We start from the raw sequence: 20664 nt of genomic DNA on the forward strand, positions 1-20664 counted from the left end.
ACGTTTTCTTCAAGAGACTTCTTGTAAAGAAAATTAATAACAGTGTAGTGATGTTATTAATGGATTGATTCACAAAGTTACAATGCAGTTACAATGCTTTCCTTGGAGCTGGACTGCTTATTGTACTCTTATTTACTTATTTAGTTATGAGGAAAAGATATAGGGGTAATGAATACCCTTGAATAAAGCGAAGTGTATACACCCCAGTAAAAAGTAAGTTAACCACAACCTGATATTATTTACACAGGGTGATCACAAAACCTTAGCTTTACATGAGTGTGTTTTAGTATATCTAAAAATCTGCTTTATCAGAGAGCTCAAAGGGCACACAGATTTACCCTTGGGAAACTGGAAGAGAGGTAGAAAGACATCAGGTTGAACGCAAGACCATGAAAAAACAAACAACAAAAAAACCCTGCAGTCTTAATACACGACTACATTTAAAATGCCATCCAATATTTTAGAAAAAGTGGCATTGTTTTCACAAAATACACGAGGTGGCAGCTAACAGAGCTGGTTGAGGGAGAACATCGAGATGGTCAATATTCTACGGCAGCAAACGTGCCAGTTTTGAACTAACCCCTGTCCAGCTCTGTCTACAGAAAAATAAAAAATATTCAGATTCTCCTGCTGTCTAGAAAGCATTTATAAGTAGTAAAGTGCTCGCAACAATGCAATCTCCTTGTTAAAGCATAGTCGGTAGAACCCAGGACTTTGGAGTCACAACTCCATCATGGGATTCATGCAGCACAGGCAAACCACTCCGCCTCTCTGACCACAGGGCTTTCCCCACTGACATCCAGACAGGTTATTTTACATTTAGAGGTCTTGTGAAAAATGGAACCACTTGTACATAGGAATTTTAAGTGCTATTCCGTTTTTATTTTTCAAAGTCCAAAGACATTTCGTTCCAAAAAAAAGGCAGGTGCTACCAAGCACGTACAAGTGTATAGGATGTGCTCCTATACAAAAGAAATTAAAAATGAATTTTTGATGAACAGGAAGATCACGCTTGGCACTCAGAAATCCCATATTTAAGGTCTCTTACACATCAGAAATAACATAGGTCTAAGTTTAATAATTACAGACCTATTATATTTAATCCGCACCCATGGCATTATTATCACCTGAACAATTAAGATTCAAGAAGTTCAGAGTTTCTATTTAGTGCTTCCCAAGATGAGCTCACCAATGCTAAAACTCCAAACTGTACAAAAAGTAAAGCCTGGTGAGGTATGAGCACCTGCTGGTAGCTAAGGCTGTACCTAATCTTAGAAAATCTGATTTCTCTGAAGACTGAGGAATCAATAATAACGCAAAGTCTGCCACTGAGTTAGGCAATTTATTGAAGGTGATTAAGCAGGATTTACGAAGCAGGTGTAATTATAAAACTGGGGCTTGCTTTATTTATTTAAATCTTTGTCAAACCAGAATACCTGTGAAAATTAGAAAACTGACAGCTGCATTTGCTACCCTTATTATAGCACAGGAAGCCTGAAACTTTCAGAAACCTCGTACCTATTTCCCACAATTAAAGAGCCTGATGTCACAGGCAAAGTACAGTGTGTTGGGAGAGGCAGATTGTAGGCACTAACATAAGTTTGACATCTTTCTATTAATTGCAAAGCAAATTTGGACTTGATTATACTTCTGGGTAGGCTTCTCCTCCTTCCCACCGCCTTGCAAAGGCCCTGTTCCAGCTTCCCATCCAGTCTGCAGTGAATTAAAGGCTTGGAGTAAACAGGTTTTTCCTGAAAGGATGTTGCTGGATGCTGCCCTGAGCATCTCTTACAGCTTCACCAGGGAACAATATGAAGAAGCTGGAAAAGTTAAGTGGTGGATGACACAGGAGCTTTTTTGGGAGGGAGCACTTCTGGTTTTGTCAAACTTGAACTTTTTTTAAGCGTTAGAAATTACAGACCTCCATAAAAATTTCCAGTAACATGCCTGATTCTATTTTAGCCACATATTAAGTTTTTTTATGTACCTTCTATAAATTATTTTCCACAATATCTTGTGTTCTCGGTCTTTGTGCTGGGCTGCTAAGTATGCAATTCATTTTCAAAGCAAAATGCTTAATAAGAGTACTCCTTTTAATCTTTGGAAAATACAAACATAATTCAAATAGCTTTTCACAAAAGCTCTCTTTAAAAAGAAACCCTGAGGTCAAAAACGCACAGGAGGGCCAAAGCCGGAGTATTAACGTCAGTAGTAAGTTTATAAAACAAGAACAGTGTTAACTTCCACAGTACTTAACTTGTGCATGTCATGCCACATTAGAGCGCTCCTAATTCCACAGGCCAATAGCTGTGGGGAACAGCACACAAAACACTAATTACTGCACAGCTGATGGAGTCATAGAAAAATGGGTGAACAGACATTTAAAAATCCAGCTTCGAGTATTTACTCTAAAATGATAGCTTGAAATTCCTCAGCATAGTTGCTGCTGCTAGAAAGGAGAATAAAAGCCTGCAAAACTTTCTGCAAAAGCAGCAGCCTCGCTTTCTGCAACCAGCCTTATGGAAAGGCTCCTCGACAACAAAGAACAGATATTAAAATAAAAAGGCATGGTAAAGAAATTTCCTTGCAAAATTCCTCCAAGAGGAAAGCTTGGCAAATGCATTCAAGAGGGCTTTTTTTAATTCCAAATTCATGGGAATTTGTTTGTTTTAACGTGCTTATTAAATCAGCCCATTTCTATGGGCAAACAAATCATGACGTATAGCTCAGAATTAAAACACAGTCTGTAATCACGGATGTGTTTTCTCAAACCTTCCATATCTGCCTGAGGGAGAGAAAGTCCCTCTGGCACAGCCCCTCGGTGAATTTGGAAGGGGTTATATACCTGGAAACTAGCCACTGAAGAAGAAAGGAAAAAACATTTTTGAACAAGTGGATATAATGAACTGCTCTCCAGTACAAAATTCTTTGAAATGAGCAGTTATCGTCAAGCTTGATTCCAGGAAGAAACGCAAATTATTTTGAATTATTTTTACAGAAAGCTGAACTCTATTGCTTAATCTGCTAGTGCCTTCAAAGACCGATTTAAAAAACAGCACCACACATGTGAAGATGAGATCTGGAAACCTGGAAATGCCTATCAAAGCAAGATTTATGCATTGCATAACAGGCAGGATGTTCCACTCTCATGAGGAAGTGCAAGTACATAGCAAAAGGAAAGCCAAAACAATCTTGAGGGCAATGCTGCAGTAAAATGCAATTACTGAACACATAGTTTGCCAGTGCTGCAAGGAGGGAAATAGAAGGAATAATTTTAAAAATCTGTAGTTTTATAAGATGTAACAGTCACAGTCAAGATATTTTCTTTTATTAACTCCCAGGGAAGGCTGTTGTATCCAAAAACACATTATTTTTTTTAATTTTTATTCAGGAACCATTCTTTCATTTGGAGACCATTTCCTTTTAAAATGAATACACAAAGAACAATGGCTTTTCTCTTTTCAAAATATCTTTGAAGGGGGAAGGCTGCCCAGTGGTTAAAACACAGTATCGAAACTTAATTTCATTAACAGATTTGGTAATAGTCTTCCCTGACCTCGCCTCAAGTTCCATCTCTGCAACATGAGGATCCTACAGACGTGCTGCTTCTGAAGTGTTACGAGACAGAATTCCAAATGAAAAATAGTTGTGACAAACACCACAATGTTTTGCATGCAACTCTCAAATACCAACCAGGCCACCACCAAATTGCGAGATTATCAAGCATCTCAAGGCAGCATTTTCCTTTTATCTGCACCGTTTGGAATGCCCATTTCGTCTCAAGCGTCCCAGGGCCAGGGGCAGAAGTATTTGAAGTGAGCAGCAGTTCCCATTAGTGGCTCATGGGGACATTATGCAATGTTGTCCTCTCCAAAGAGGAAATTAGCACTTACGCTTGGTTACCCTAAGATTTCCATCAAAACACAGACTTCTGTTTCACCAAGCTTTAGAGTAAAGATAACTTTTTTGGGCGGGGAGGGGGGCGGGGAAAGCGATCCCCAAATATCTGCAACTGCTAGTTTACATCTTGCTTTATAAAGATACTAATTTTCAGTAGACTGCAGCAACACTTGTTAATGATTTAAGCAGCAAAACATAAATATTGAATGAAAGGGATAGTTGTATCAAATTACCCCATTATGTTGCTGCAGCAAAGACAGCTTTCAGTTATTTCCTAAATAGGAATCTAAGAAGATTCCAGTAACAAAATAGTCTTGTCCAGCACATGATTGCATCAAGGAGGATAGTACATGTAATATATACATATATATGCATAAGCACAAATATACAGTAAGCAAAACTCCTTATTTCTGCTTTGAGTCAGGCATATAATCAGCATAATCAAGAAAAAATAAAAAATACATCAATGGTTGAATTTCACATCATTTGTTTCCAGTGATTCAAAAATCCAGTATGCTTTCAAAATACAAAGGACCAAGTAACCAAAGGAGATGAAGATTCTGCACCAAAAAAAAAAAGTTATAAAAAGCAGTCGTCCAAGATGGCTTCAAAATTAATCAGCATCTTTCTAGGTCTGCAGTGCTGAAGTCCTGTTTTGCTGCCCTGCCCTTTTCTTCACAGAAGTGATAGTAACAGACTGGAAAGCACTTCACTCCAACACTTTCCTTTTCTTGGCATGAAGAAGTGTCAGACTTGGTCTTGACATGTACAGCTTCATCTCAGCGTTTAAGTAAACAGATACCAACATGCTACACAAAAATTATTTCTTTACCACGACCAAAATAAGTGTGTCTGATATTTTATGTTTGGAACATAACCCAAAAGCCAAGGTTGATTTTGTCAATTTCCTGAAATTTCCTTGATATCAGACCAAGCGTGTTTCTATTGGTGCACATACATTTGGGCCTTACACACAGCAGCAAGGACATGCTCGATCTCATTCTGTCACTCTGTACATCAGCTACGTGTCAGGGTACAGAATGAATTAAACTGCGAGCCAAGTATTGCTGCAGTGAGGCTGAAAAAAGACTGACTCCAGCTGTGTCCCTTTTTCGACTGGTTTCAGTGTATAAATTTGGTTTGCTGGACACAGGTTCATTATATTAATTAGAAATCCCGATATTAACATCAATTACTGCTATGCATTGTGAATTTGCATAGGCTTTACCTGATACCGAACCAGCTTGCAGCTCTGCAGTAGGAAAAAAAAGGTCTCTAATGGAAAGTTAGTGCCAGCAGCTGCCCTGGTGTCTGAAGGCTGCATAGGCTGGCCCTGCAAACCCAGCAGAAACTGAACGGGTTACTAAGGAGAACCGAACTCTTCCTATGTCTGAATCCACCGTGCCATTATTACATATATTTATATTTCTCTAGGGTGGTTGATAACATGAGACATATTGCACAGTTCTTATCTACTGATCTCTCAAATTATTTTAAAGTGGGTCACCCTGCTTCTTACACCACGGCTAGAAATACTGCAGTCGTTTTGAAATTTTCACTTTTGCCCTCATTTGAAGTCAAAGAATTCTTGGGCTTATGAATCCACGTTAAAGGACTTCACAAAAGGCATATACACACACACAAAAAAAACAAGTTTTAACTAATGGTCAGGTGAAGAGTTTTGATTTTTACTGCAAGTGAGGTTCAGCAGTATACAATTCTTTTCAGATTCCTAAAAAGTTAGCCTAGAAGGAGAGAGTGAAATGTCAGACAAGCTATCTCCTATCAGGATGAGGCCATATGAAAACACAGGAGACCACCATCTGACATTCGTCCAGATCTATTTTTGGTTGTGATTTAATGGCCTGTACCCAGAATTTGCTGCCATCACTAAGGAAAGCAAAATGTTTTGATTACCACCACATAAAAAAATCAGTTTCCAAAAAATGCTACAAAAATTCTGTTGCACTACAAGTCCATATGGTACTGTAAAGCAAAATACAATCGCTTAATACTTTTCTCAGATGTGGTATGTTTTCAAATACTTCAGAAGGCCTCAGATCTCTCACACTTCATCAGGCAGCACTTTTTTCCTTATTCCTTTTTGTAGATGTACTTGCTACTTGCAACTACATTTGTTCTTTGGTTATTTCTTCGTGTGTATAAATATTAAGCCGAAGGAAACTGGCTAATTATAGACGCCTGGTGGGATATAGACATTTATATGACCACTACTATTAAAAAAACAAGAAACACATGATTCACAGCTCCAAGTGTAATTACTGTGACATTTCAAGTTAGCCGTGTGGCTTTTTTTAGTTGCAAACACAGAAGTCATACAATCACACCGGGCTTTCAAATCCCCATCCCACCCCCTCTATGGTATTTTAATGCACTCGTGTTACTTTTATTACAGATGTTAACAGAGAATACTCACCTGAAAAGGAAAAATGTTGTCAGCTCTATTCAGGCTGTCTTCCATCCATGATTTCGGAGCAAAGGTCGAGCTGGGTCGAGCATATTTCTGCAACTGGATATGGTTACTTGCAAAATTCTTCTTTAAGGGCGAGATGGAGTTCAGGGGCGTTATCCCTCCGTTCAGTCCCCGGCGGTGGTCTCGACCCTGGGACCCACCCCACCCACCATATCCACCGCCCCCGGGGCTCCATGAAGATGGTGTCGGCGATGGACTTTGGTAGCTGCTCCATGGAGAAGGCGGCTTGTTTAGATTATTAGCCAAATGAGGCAACTGATTAAAAGCAGCATTTCTATGTGTAAATGGAGGCGGATGAGGGCTTGCAGGAGACCTCCTCTGTTGCTGATGCTGATTGTGATGATGCTGAAAATGGGGGTGATGAGGGTGGTGCTGAGAGAGGGGTCCAATTTGAGGGGAAAAGCTACCACCAAAGCCAGGGCTGACGTGATGTGGAAAATTCTGAAACAGCAGAGCACCATTATTAGCCGAGGCAGTAGGGACCCCTCCCTGGTGAAAAAAACTTGCATCTTCATTGATTATTGTAGAGGAAGAAGGAGCGATAGCTGCAGACCAGTTACTAAAACCAGTCAGAGAAGATGCAGTGGATGTCAAGGGCTGTGTCGAAGTGCCTAGCCCCGAAGCCTCTTGATAATCAAATCCTGTTAACACCGGCGACTCTATTCTTATTTTCTCCTTTCCATTGCCGTTCTCCGAAGAATTATCACCCTGATTTTCTTCAGTTTTAGCTTTCTCAGGTTCAGAGAGCATGCCTGCTTCCTGACTTTGACTAGGGGAAAGCTGCTGTTTTTCTAGGGACTCTTGCTTTTCCTGTTGCTGAGTTTTAGATTTTTCTGACCCCAGAATCTCATCCTGAATATTATGGGCAGCTGGAGCAGGAAAGAGCCAAGCTGACCCAGCACTACTGCCATTGGCAGCTGTGTTATTATTTATAAAAGCAGCAGGGCTGGGGGTTGCATTTTGATGATGGTGTGGAGGCTGCAGATGTGGATGAAATCTGACTGGAAAAGCTGACTTATTTCCAGTGTTGTTTTGCACTAACACTCCAAACCCGTAATCCCCCATTTATTATATTTAGGGTTTGAATCCTCTATGTAAGAACAAGTCAATGTTTAGTGTTTACCTCTTCCTCTTCTGAGGAGAGATTATTAAGTATCCTGTTTCTAGCTAGATATTCCAGTTTCTCCCTCCACGCTATTTATTTCAGATTTGGATATAGACTTTTGTTTTTGCAAAAGATAGATTTCTTCAACTATTTAAATGTGTCAATTGGTGCCCGTTTCCTCCCTTCAGCCAGGAGAAAGGGAAAAATAAATCTTTGGTTCACAAAATAAGAGGTTTCCTTTTTCTAAATGAAACGCACAGCAATGAGAGAAAAAGCTTCTGGGGAATAAGGATAAAGAGATTCTAACTATCCTGTTTTTTTCCTCCTCAGCAGCCTTGACTCGCCCATAAATGAGTTAAGAGGAAAAAAAAATATACAATGACGTCTGGTCCCCCGACCCCTTGGCAGCAAAAAAATAGATTTAAATCTCGAATAATTTAATACATCTCTATAATCTAATATATATTTGTCCTGTTCAAAAAGAGTCTTTGCTGTGGGTAAGAAAAAAATTTACCTCAGGATTTCAGCATTCAGAGGGGTGAAAAAGAGGCGTGAGTTGCAGAGGAGGCTTTTTACCGTGCTGCTGTGTTTAACCTATTATGTGTAGCAATAATATACACTCCGTGTGTGTGTGTGTGCGCGTGTGGTTGTTTAGAAGGGGTAAGATCTTATCTCAGGAAATTAGTATTCTGTGTGTGTTGGGTGGGGAGTGAGTTGTGCAGGAGAAGGGTGGATTCTTGATGCTGCTCCTTTTGGGCTGGGTTTCTGAGCTCGCCAGACTCGCTTCTTATTTATGATCCAATATTTGCGTGTCCTTCACATGAGCCCTGGCTGTCCGCGGAGGAAGATTTTCATCTCAGAAATCAGCATTCAGCGTTCGGGAAAAGGGAAGGGAGGGGACAGCGAGCTGTGCGGGAGGAAGGGGAAGGCGATTTTCTTGCTCTCTCTCTGCAGCTGGGAGGGTGCTCCTGGTGCCGGGCTCGCCTCCTTCCCCCCGGATCCGTGGGTTCCCTCCGGGCAGGCTGGATGTGCGTGGACGTGGTGATTATTTTTTTTTTTCCCCCCTCAGGGTCTCCGCATCCAGCCGGGCAGGCTGGGCTGGGTGCAGGCAGGCTGGGCTCGCCAGGCCCCGGCTCGCTGTGGGGTGCCCCCCGCGGTGTCCCCCCACCCTCACGAGTGTCCTGCTGTCGGGGTAGGCAGCGGGGGTAGGCTTTTTTTTTTTTCTTTTCTTTTTTTTTTTTTTTCTTTTACCTCAGGAGAGGAGCAGCCTCCGGCGAGGAGGGGAAGGTGCAGGCGGCGGGGGGCCGGGCTCCTCTCTCCCCCATGGAAGGTGTTTAAGCGGATCTCCCGCAGGTTTCGGGGCAGGGGCTCGGCCGCCGGGTGCCGCGGAGGGGGGAGCCGTGCGGACTAACCGGGGCTCGGGGGCCGGAGGCGGCGGCGGCGGCTCCTCGGAGCAGTCCTTCCCCTGCTGCGCGTCTTCTGGGCTCCAGGCGGGCTTCCTTCCCCCTCATGTAAACCAGCCGGGCGCCGGGCGGGGGGACGCTGCCTCCGGGGGGGGACGGCGACGGCAGAAGGGCAGCGCCACACGCACCCACGGCTCCGGGCGGGCGGGAGGAGCTCCAGCAGCCGGCGAGCCTGGCCGCGACGGGTCCTCGGCTGCCGCTCGCCCCGTCGTGCCGCTTATTATGATTTTTCCTTTAACCCCCTCTACCTCCCCTTTTCTCCTTCCCTTCCCCTCCCTCCCCCCCCCCAGCCGCTTCCTGCCTCGGTGCCGCAGCCGGTGCCTCCCTCCTCCTTTCTCCTCCTCCTCCTTCTCCTGCTGCTGCTGCCGCCGCCGCCGCCGCTCCCCGCCCGGCCGCCGCCGAGCCCGGTCTCCTCAGGAGCGAGCCGCCGCACGAAATGACAACCAGCTGGAGGAGGCACCGCGCCACTTCCGCTCCGCCGCCGGGCGCGCCCCCGCCCCGCCCCCGGCCCCGCCTCCCCGCCCCAACCCCGGCCGCCCCGCCCCGCCCCGCCGGCTTCGCGGCGCCATTTTGGGTAAGGGCGCTCCCCCCCCCCCCCCCCACACACCTCCGCCCACTCCACGGGACGAGCAGCCATCTTCGGTGTGGGCACGTTGATCCCGTGGGTGGCGGCGCGGCGGCCATCTTGGGCTGAGCGAGGTTCCCGTCCCCGAGCGGCCATCTTTGTGGAGGGCAGGGTGTCCTCCCTGCCGCAGGACTGGCGGCGGAGAGGGCCCGGCCGGGCCGTTCCGATATCCGCTGACGCTGTTTCCTCCTCTGTTATCGTGTCTAATATCTAAGCATTAAATTACATCCGAAATGTAGCCTGTTTTTTACAATTAAGATATGAGTCCCCTCAACTGGCCCTTGCCCTCTCCAGACTGCCCTGCCCTAGGCTGCAGCCTCCAAGCTGTCTCCCAGGTGGAAGGGAAAGTCAGTAAAATAATGTAACAGCATTCAGAGAGCTGCTGACCTGGAGAACGTACCACAGAACCTGACTTCTACTTGTTATTTTAGTTTTTGAAACATGGAAATGGGATACGAAGACAAAGTTACGTTAAAAATATGTTAAAAAAAAAAAATCTGAGATGGTCATTCTAAAAGTCTGTTTTCAAACTCTATCTCACATATTGTAAAGGATTTCCCAAGAAAGTTGCATTTTAAAATAGGCAAAAAACTAATTAGTAAAAGATATGTACAGAAGCAAATAAATATGCAATAAATTGGAGTTATCACTGAACAAGCGTATATCGAATGTAGATAGATAGCTTTTAAATCTTCACTATTCTCACTGAAGGCAAGTGCCTTATAGACAGACAACAACACCGTGCCAGAAGGAAGCCAAAGGAAGACATGTCAGTGTAAGGCAGGCGAGGAGAAGGCATGGCATGGGGCCTACAGAGAAGCCCCTTTGTCACACTCCTCAACACTGGGCTGAGTATGATATACTTTAAGAGGTTCTGGACTGAAAGTCAATGTGTATTCATAGAATCACAGAACCATTTAGGCTGGAAAAGACCTTCAAATCATCATGTCCACCCATCAACCTGACCTATCGAGTCCCATCACAAAACCACATCCCTGAGTGCCATGGCCACACATCTCTTAAATACCCCCAGGGATGAGGACCGTACTACTTCCCTAGGCCACCTTTTCCAGTGCTTGAAAAACATTACAGCAAGCTGTGCAGTCTGAAATATCAATTTGGCATGTATTTTATACAGCTATGGTATTTACTAAATATTCAATGATTATTACTTCACCTTGCTTAGCAAATCTGTATAAAACCAATGGTCTTGATTGTTTCTGCCTGCCAAGAATACATAGTGAAATTCCAGTTTTCAACTGCGGTTACCATAGGGATAACACCATCCATTGCACATCTGATTGGCTTCTATGGGCACAATCGTAGGTCCAAAACTGACATGCACTTGTTTTCTTTAAAATTAATTCTTGCACAGGAATGGCGATTATTCAAGCACAGCCATCAAAACTTTTGTCTACTACATATCAGTTCTGTAAAATAGTTCATTTCTAGAGATGGGTGCCCTTTTCGCACATCTACAAATTAAAATAGCTAAATGTAGAGATACCATTAGAAGAATCAACATAGAATAGAAACAGTCCTGAAATTTTTTCATTTAGTAGTGGGATGCTCACTACTACTTTCTCCAAGACTCCTTCCAACTTGCTCAGTCACCTGCTCGTGAGTTTGGATGATACAGACATTTTTACCAAACCCAGTACATCTCAAGCATTTTATTAAATGATAAATTTTTTCTTTGCCTTTTTATACCTTGTTTCCACATGTGAAAATGGACTTTACATATCATGAAAATATCATTGTTTGTTGACTTGTAATTACTGGGTTATAACTTCCCCTTTTGTTTACTGTTTGCAACCTACGTGAGCCCATCTAATAATAAGTACTAGTTTCTTCTGTACTTTTCTAGTCATACTGTTATTATTATCATCATCATCAGGTTGAGACTTAACAAGCACTTCTGTCAAGAAGCTATGAACCTGGCTCCAGCAGTATATTGCTATTACATGAGTAGTTTGGGAAAGACTGAGTGGATGGCCTTAATTTCAGGCACACCCTTGCAATGCATTAGGGTAGATGCAGATCGGTTGGAGAGATAGGAGCAGAACTTCCAAAATCTGACTTTAATCACTTTGCTTGATAAACACGGTTTGCTGAAAACATGGGAGGTTTCTTAACAGCTGACATTTTGATGGTATCAGCTGCCAGCAGGATGTGTCATTTTATTCAACCTCTTTGACGAAAAAATGCCAACAAAATGAACAATATAAAGGGATTGCAGTCACCACATTTAGTTGCAAAGAATAAATCACTAAAGAAAATGAGTAGTGTCTATAAATAACTGCATTTAACAACCTGTGAGAAAGTTGCCACTTTGATGAATTGATGATGTAATGAGAGTCTCAAATAATGTGTCTGAGCTTTTTTTGGAATGCATGAAAACCAAAAGGTCTTTTTTGAATTGCCACATAAGTTTTGCAGAAGCTAATCATCAAGTCAGCTACATGATTAGCTTACAAAATTGTCAAACATTTTTAGATTCTTTATTATTAATAGCATCAGAATTTCATTTGCCACCTTCTTTTAGAGGGGAGTCTTTCACAGCTGCCTAACTGCAAAACCGATCTAGTTTCCATGGAGTAATGGAGATATTATTATTGTTGTTTTTTGTTATAGACATGCTAAAATAGTGGCAAGCATTCCTAAAAACTTCCTTCTTGCTGTACTTCAATATATAGCTAAAAGCGTAAGCTGTTGTTTATGGTTTTTTGTGTTTTTTTTTTTAAATCACAAACCACACACTCAAATTTTGCAGTCAGATGGATGCTTTTTCATGTAGTAGGTGACATACTGATTTTCCTGTAGCTTATCATAGAATCTTTTAGGTTAGAAAAGGCCTTCAACATCATCAAGTCCAACCATCAACCTGACCTACCGAGTCCCATCACTAAACTCCACCACTTCCCTGGGCAGCCTGTTCCAATGCTTGACCACCTTCTTCATGAAGAAATTGTTCCTAAAATCCAATCTAAACCCCCTCTAGCATATCTTGGAACCATTTCCTTGTATTCTATCACTTGCTACCTAAGAAAAGAGACTGACGCTCTCCGCACTAAAACCTCCTTTCAGGGAGCTGCGAGAGCAGTGAAGTCTCCCCTCTACCTCTTCTTCTCCAGAGTAAAGAGCTTCGTTGCTCTCCTCTGCCTAACTTCTGGGTGAAATTTTAAACATAAGACCCATAATTAAAAAATAAAAAACAAAATTCTTGGCCATCTAACTAATGTGAATCAAAAAAAAAAATTTAATTTTAAATTTCCCTTTACCTCTACAGTAAAAATGTTCTCAATAGAAAGGAAGGGGTAAAGTTTTTCTAGCAGCCATTGCTCATGTACAACTAAAATTCTGTATCCAGATTTACTGCTACATCTACCAAGTAGACCCCTGCAGTTTGGCTGTCGTGTATCCTACACTTTTCACCTCAAAGGGTTTTCAAACTGACTTCCCTTTGAAGTACTTTTAGTCATTATGGTAACTCACACTAATCTCAAACAACACGTAATGGATTCATTTCTGGAAGCAACGCAACTCTTCCAGTGACCTTACAGCAGAGGATTCCCAGGCCACTGTGGCATCATCAGGCATTTGTGGCTGATGATTGCTATAGGGGCATCACGCAAGCTCCCCCCACAACCAATCTCCAGGATCCCAAAGCCCTTGGGAGACTACCTTACAAGTGGGAACATACAGGTCTCTGCCAAGGATTATATTTCTTTGCCCACTTTTATTCTGCTATTAACACATCACCTGATAAACATTCAGTTGGGATTTAGGTCTCAGCAAAAACTGAGGATGGCAGAACTGGTGTAGAAAAATCTATTTGTTCACTTTTACTCAGAAACAATAATGGTATCTATCGTTTGTCTGGATCTAATGTAGTGCCCATTTGAATTTTCAGCGTTATACACTTAATAAAACACAGCAAAGGGTAAATATCTTCAGTGCGCAACAGAAAAACTTTGTCAGCTGGGCCACACAGCCTTGGAAAAATCATATGACCCGTAACAAGTGGAATCATTAACGATAATTTCATAGAATTAGCTCAAAGATAAACTAAACCTGAAAGAGAGGCTTCCCCAACAAGAATGCTCGCCGTGGGAGACTCCGGGAGAGCAGATGTGCGGTGTGTGATACACCCCAGTGTTAGCAAATCAGGGCTCTATTGAGCTAAGAGAAATGAGTTGCAGAGCTTAGAAGGAACTCCTTATGGAAAACGCCTTGCCAGCAAAGCTCTTTTTTTTTTTTAAAATCAAAGGAGTGTCAACTCTCATGCATCTGCTGATTGCAGCTGTCATGGTGTCATCTGGAAAGAAAGGTGAACCCGCAGTGACTCAACATGTGAACTTCAGGCGTTCGCACTGCACACACTGCCCATTACAGAAACATCAGGCTGAGGCACCTACTTAACACTGCTGGTGAGGAAACAGAATTCAAGTCTCAGTGCCATAAATTTAATTTAAAGTCATCTTCTACATTAAAAAAGGAGCAGAAAGAGAAAGAAAGAAAGAAAGAATCCCTTTTCTAGAAACAGAATTATCAGCTGGATCTTGTGCAGCAAAAGCTGTAGCAAGGCCTGATGTTTTCTTGAATGCCAAAAGCCCTCTCAGGATGTCCAGATCTCCAGTTCTGTATTAATATACATTGGTCTGTCTTGTCCATACAACACTACATCACAAGGACACAATTTACTAAATTAAATCAAAAGTCAAAATTAACACTACACTTACAGAATAAAGACTTTAGGATAAGTGCACTGTGCTGTAATAAAATGTAGAGGAATCATTTATGGTGTTATTAGTCACGCAGGTGTTCCTCCACATTACCTTAGATCTAATGTATCACACAAGACACAGAACTTGCTCGTGTTCAATGGTAATAAAGATAACCAACAGACCCAAAAAGCTGCATCAACATTTTATCCTCAACAATCGCTCCAGAAAGGCTGAGCTAAAAACTCCAAGCAGGCTGTCAGTAGCTAATATTAGCCTGCACATAAAGAAAATTTTTTTTTCAGGGCAATTTTCAAAGACTGAGGAAAGTGTTCTCTAGGCCACAGAGAAAATCCAACTGCTCATTTTTGTGCTGATGCAGCTGCAACTGCTGTTTGCTAGATCATATCTCAGCTTGGTCACTGCGATATCAAAGTATGATTTTATAAACCCAGTAAACCATTTAAGTCTTGTGTAAAACACATTATACATGCTAATAGCTTCATTTGGCTAAGCTGGCTTTGTCATATTTCTGCATCTGGGTGAAGGTACCACGTATACTACTGATATACCCTCATACGTTAAGCAACCCCTTAATGGCATACATTGCCTTGGAGTCTTTATTCTTTATGAAGAAAATCCTTATCACTGCCCAGAGAACTATTCTGTGTGGTAATTATGTAATATTAATGAACAATATTATGTACAACTGTACTTTCCAGCCCTATTCTTTGTATGGAATGTACTTTAGAATGACCTGACTCTGCAAACATGCCTCTAGCCTCCACGACTCATGTAAAATACAATAAATACATAAATAATTTAAAAGAGGAAATAGTGTTGTGACAGCAGTGGTGTTCTTATTGCTGTACTTCAGCATCTGGTGATGTGGCCTTTGAAAATTCTTTTTTTTTTTTTCGCTTGAGAACACTACTCCCTTAAGCTGGACAAAAAGTTTGCTACAGAGAGGGAGGTTTAAAATGCATATCTGAAAGCTAATTTTCCTTCTGAAATTGTAGGAGGAAAAAAGGAGACAAGGAGGGTATCTGTCTGCCCACCATGGGCTTTTGCAGAGCACTTTGATATCATGGAGCTAAAATGGGATTTGTGAAGCTGAAAGTTCCTAAATGTTAATCACAACTGCATCCCGGCATTGAGCCCAGGGGGAAGCAAGAGGCAGGCACCTCTCTGGTGCCTGGTCTGCACGCCGAGGGCTGCCCCAAGCCCCTTTCAAGACCGGCTGGTGTGACACAACCACCGCCGACCCACAGGCAGGGCCCCGGGCACAGCCGGGGTGCCCTCTCCCAAATTTACGGGAGCAGGAGAGGTGTCTGGTGGCAGGAGCAGAGCAGTAGCTTTACTGGGAAAGGAGCTGCTCATATGAAGGAGACTTAGCTTCTAATCTCTTTGTTTTCTTTTTTTTTTTTTCACTTCTAAAATAAAATAACTGGCTACTTAATTCCTATTAATAAAGGAGGAATGCATTAGGGTAGTTGCAAGGGCCAATTAGTCAGGGCTTACAAAGTGCACTGGTGCTGAGTATAATTTTTACAGCAACTCTGTGACACCTTCATTTCTCAAAATAAGATTTCATAGCCTATTCATTTACAAAGTGGGCTAGTGCCTTTGGGTATTTGGGAAGGGCAAAAAGACAAATTGAAAAGCACCAAATCATTTAATTTCAAAGTGCATTAAGCACACACTTTCCAATTTTCTGACTAAAATGTTCATCAGCTTTTTCCAAAGAGGTTTGTATTCAGGGCACAGAAATAGTTTGTGGATTTCTGATTCCTGAAATACTTAACAATGCTATTCAGGGAAAAAAGAAAAAAAAAAGTGTCTTTTTGTCCTAAAAAGCACAGATTCACGTGTGAAGTGGTAATGATTGCAAGTGACAGCTTAAGGATAAAAATAGCACTAATAATACAAATGGTAACTAATCAAACACTTTCAAGAACAGAATTTTCCCCCACTTCTGAAAAGTGGGGGCTATTGTAATAAAAAGAGTAAGGAAAATAGTATTAAGAGTCCAACCCGGAGTGACCCAAATGCAAGGGGTCTCTTTTCCCCCCTGGAGCCACCGCACACCGTAAGGCAGCCCCGCAGGACCCAGCCCGGCCGCCCAGCTCTCTGTGCAGTGCTGCTGGCTGAAATCTGGAGTCTCCAGGCTGCAGCTCCATTATTACAAAGGAGAGCAGTGATAATCTGCTCCATTTTAGGCAAATTAAGTGCAGCTCTTCGGCTCCTGGCACATTCCCAGTACAGCTCTGAGATGAGCATAATTCCACAAAATCCATAAAATTCAGAGTTTAAGGCCGCTACTGTCCCTCCTTCCCCTCGCAGATGGAGTCCTCTGCTGGGGTACTTCACAGGGGAGAGACGGATTCTGCATGTATCTAATGAATGCTGGTGCTATGTGCGAGGGCGATGAGTTAAGAGGAGAGTTTCAGTCTCACCTTTGAGTTCTCTATCTTATGGGTTTCATGTTATATTCTCCTGGCAAGGGAGGGGGGACGTTGCATATGCAGTGTTCCCCTCCTTCTGCCTTGCAGGGGAAAGAGGGTGTGTTTCCACCGACAGCAGAATGAACTCATGCTTTCCAGTCTTTCCCCATGTTAGGAAATAGGTCCTGTCTCATTACTGGTGACAGCACATATTGGTAGGTCATAGAGCAAAGGGAGAGCCTTGCGTAGAACAGCTGGGGCCCAGAGCCAGAAATCTCATTAAAGTAAGCTGCTGCTATTTCCAGCCTGTAATAGAGCTTTGGAGCTTGATTATATTCAGTGAAAGCAGGTCATTACAAACACAGAGCTTTTTGCATATTATCTAAATTGAAATAATAATATGTTCTCCCCTTTCATGTGCTATATTGATAAATCCCAACTTATGAATGAAACATGTTGATTAGTTAGTTAAAAATAATTAGATCCATATTATGCCTTCAAGTTTAAGGCTTGATTAGTGCAAACAAATAACTTTTCTTGATAATAAGTCATTTACAGATTATTCTTTTAAATGGAGCACCCAGGCATAAAAATAATCTGCAGCAATAAATTGTGTTATTTATTCTCTCTTTCTTTGCACTTTGACTTGAAATATCACAGCACTTTCAGAACCTGATAGACAGAATATCTATATGCAGATTCTGATCTCAACAGCAGCTACCACCATGAAGCTCTGGTGTTATTTGATTGAGACAGCGGTGTAGCAGATAAAAATGTGACCCATAAGTGTTCTTTGATTCAATCTTTCTAGCCGTGTAGTCCCAAAAGAACAACAGATATTGCTTACAGTGACTGAGGATATTGCTCTGCTTAGCTTCTTGTTATTTAACTTGCATTTAAATACTCTGATATTTACATCAGATCTGAGCTAATGAGTGGTTGGTGGAGGTTTCAGCACTAAGTAACATTTTCAGTTCTTTGGAAGGAAAACAAAACCCGGCAGGAACATTATTTTTCTAGTCATCAGTTCGCTGAGGCCAAGAGGATTTAGCAATGTCCATAAAGCTTAAGTGCTGTCCTGAATAAGAACATTTTTCTGAACCAGAGCTTAGGGCAGCCGTAGGGACAAAGTCTTTTTCTCAGCTCCCCAAGACTTCTTCTGACACTGGCAAAAGGTGGGCCCATAAACACGTACGGGAGACATCCAGTAAAAAAAGGCTATACGTTGATAGGATTATGGCATACGTACTATCATAAAGTTAGATAACATCCTGGTAAAAAGCCCTGACTGCGTTGATACTGCTGTCTCTGCTGTTGCTTCCACCTACGGAGCCTGCCTGGTGGAAAGTTATGGCTCTCAATTATCACTGTGAAAATCCAGCCCTATTTTGGGAGCGCTTATAACTTCCAGCAGTCATCCACAGTGTGGGAGTTTGACGGGGTTCTGAGAGAATATCAGCCCGTGTATTTAGCTGCTGGAGCATGACGATTCTGCAGGAGGCAAATAATACAATTTTGTAAAGCATTTTTATAGAATGCTTTCCATATGGTTGACAGGAAAACTTGCAAAGGCTGGGAAAAGAACCAGCCCCGTGCTCCATTCACCCTCTTTCCAGATTGCCAGCAAGGGACCTAATTCAAGAGCTGTGGTTGGTGTGGACACTTGTCCGCTTGGACGTGGTGAGACCACCAGCTTACCACAGACACACAGTCACCAGATAGCCAGTATCGAGAAATTACATCTCTACTGTTCTCCGAAAGACCTGGAGTGACTTGTTGGTTAAAAACCCTTCAATCCTTCCCAATCCTCTCAGAGGGCACTTGCAGAGAAATGGTAATGGTTTACAGTCTCAGAGTGCTTTTAAAGCACTCAATGTCAGGAAAAAAATGGCATTAACCCACCCTCCTCCCCATACTTCAGACCTGATTCTGAATGCTAATCGGGAGTAATTTCACTGAAGTGAAGGGCGTTATGCAAGTATAAGCCCTGTGTAAAAGTGGAATCAGATCCATGCATCATACATTTAAGGCTCCTGGCAAAATATGCTCTATTTACTTGAGGAAATTAAAGCATTTCAAAGAGTCTGGATGATTTAAGAGCTATGTTCTTACTTCCTAGAAATTAGAATAGTACATCAGGTAATCAATAAATGTATAAAACTGCCTGAAATACAAGCAGTACAGAGGTCAAGAATGGAAAAACTGCAGCTGAAATCACTTTACATGATATACTGGAAAAGCAACATTATTTTACCAACAGCACTTAGAAGCCATCGCAAAAGGCAAGAAATTGATTTAATGGTATAGCAAACAACATTTGTTTCATACACCCAATTTTTTACTACTCCCTTCACAAATAAAAGCAAACACCAAATGATACTGTTCAGTTAATCACTTTGGCTCCGACCTCCCTTGAACTCCAAAAAATTCAGGGAAGGATGCACCCACGTTGGGCTCATCTGCATCCGAAACACAGCACTGCATTCAAACCACGTTATCAGATTTTTTTTCCCTTCCAATTACAAGCAGCAGGCACCGTGGGGTATATCTCCTAGACGGTCTGTAATAGAAACTCCTCAGCTACGTGCAAAGCCTCTCCAGTGTCTTCCACACAAAGAGGCTCCATTGAAACCAAGGCAAGTGGCAATTCTGCGCAATGTGCCCCAGCTCCTGCCGGAGTGCTGCAGGAAAGAAACGGCCTCTTAAGCAGGTGGGAGTCACTCAGCCTCTACCCTCAACTCTAAAAGAGCTGCTTGACAAGCCTTGCTTTCAGCTGGGGGTTGACGGCAAGCAAGATATTCAAGAAGGAAATACCCAGGGCTCTGGAAGTATAAGTCAGCTGCACATAGTCTCCTGACTTCTAATAGCTCACCGATCACTGTGTCAGCTCCTGGGCTACTGCAGGAGCATAGCGAGGCTGCTAGAAAGAGGAACAAACATGCCTCTCTGCTGCTCCTTCCCCCTGCGTTGCAATACAGCCAGGGCTTGTGATGTTTGGCCAAAGAATGGGGAAACCTAGGAGTGACTTTGGACAATACATGCTGGTGATCATGAGTCACCAGCTAATGTTAAAGACAGATCTAAGGTCAGATGTGGCGTGGATAACAGTGACTTAAGTGGAGTTTCAGTGGAGTTTCCATTTGCTTATTCCTGACCTGAATTTTGCTTTGTGTATACTCCTAATGGCATTAAAAGGATTTTTTTGTGAATGTACAGTGAGGGGAATAGATCCCTACAGTGTCAGCCTCAGTTCTGAATGGGTTGGCTTTTTTGGCTTGTCACATCTTTCCAATGTCTAAAGCTCTGCCTTTGTATTGTAATATGGCGTGCCGTAAATATCTGTAATGGAAGGGATTACATCAGCTAACTTAGTGCTGCCAATCTCAATATTAAACTCCGCAGCAGTAAGGAGCCCTGCCCAGAGGACTATGACAAGCATTCAGCTCCATTTGTATTGCAATACAAAGTACAGAATAAAGCCACATCGTTGCTGGCAAGTGATACTACTTGTCAGGTTAAAATTGCACATGGGAAAACAACACCATAGCGCTGAAGTTCCTTCTCGGAATTGAGGGCTGTGGAGTACCTGATACATGCCCTTCCTGAATTTGCTGTAGGTTAGTAATCATTAGGGGGAAAAAATAAATAACTCTCCATCCCCAATAACCATGAAACAGCAGAAAGAAGATTCCTATTTCTACATCCACTGACTCTGCGCAGGTCAGGGCATGCTGGCTGCAACAAGAGAGGGAGATCTGGTGGAATTCTGCATATTTCCATCCCATTTCAGATACACCAAAGGCACTGGCTAAAATGCTTTAAAATGTGTTCAACATTTTCTTGCGGTTTCTGTACACCCAGTCAGCCGCACGTTAACTGCACTGTTCTCACTGCAAATTTGAAGTTTGC

The 20664-nt window shown here is 42.4% G+C and overlaps 1 protein-coding gene across 2 annotated transcripts in view; it reads right to left on the reverse strand.

The window, feature by feature from the left end:
* Positions 1 to 9235, reverse strand: part of CPEB4 (cytoplasmic polyadenylation element binding protein 4) — a 43111-nt gene extending 33876 nt beyond the window's left edge. Inside the window, exon 1 of one of the 2 annotated variants that reach the window (XM_080555268.1) lies at positions 6338 to 9235. In XM_080555268.1, coding sequence (XP_080411394.1) covers positions 6338 to 7459 — 1122 coding nt within the window. In that variant the 5' untranslated portion in view covers positions 7460 to 9235. The remainder of the gene's footprint in view (positions 1 to 6337) is intronic. The other variant, XM_080555269.1, reaches the window with a different exon arrangement.
* Positions 9236 to 20664: the final 11429 nt, after the last annotated feature.

Source organism: Anser brachyrhynchus (genome assembly GCF_964034855.1).
Source record: "Anser brachyrhynchus genome assembly, chromosome: 14".
Taxonomy (NCBI): domain Eukaryota; kingdom Metazoa; phylum Chordata; class Aves; order Anseriformes; family Anatidae; genus Anser; species Anser brachyrhynchus.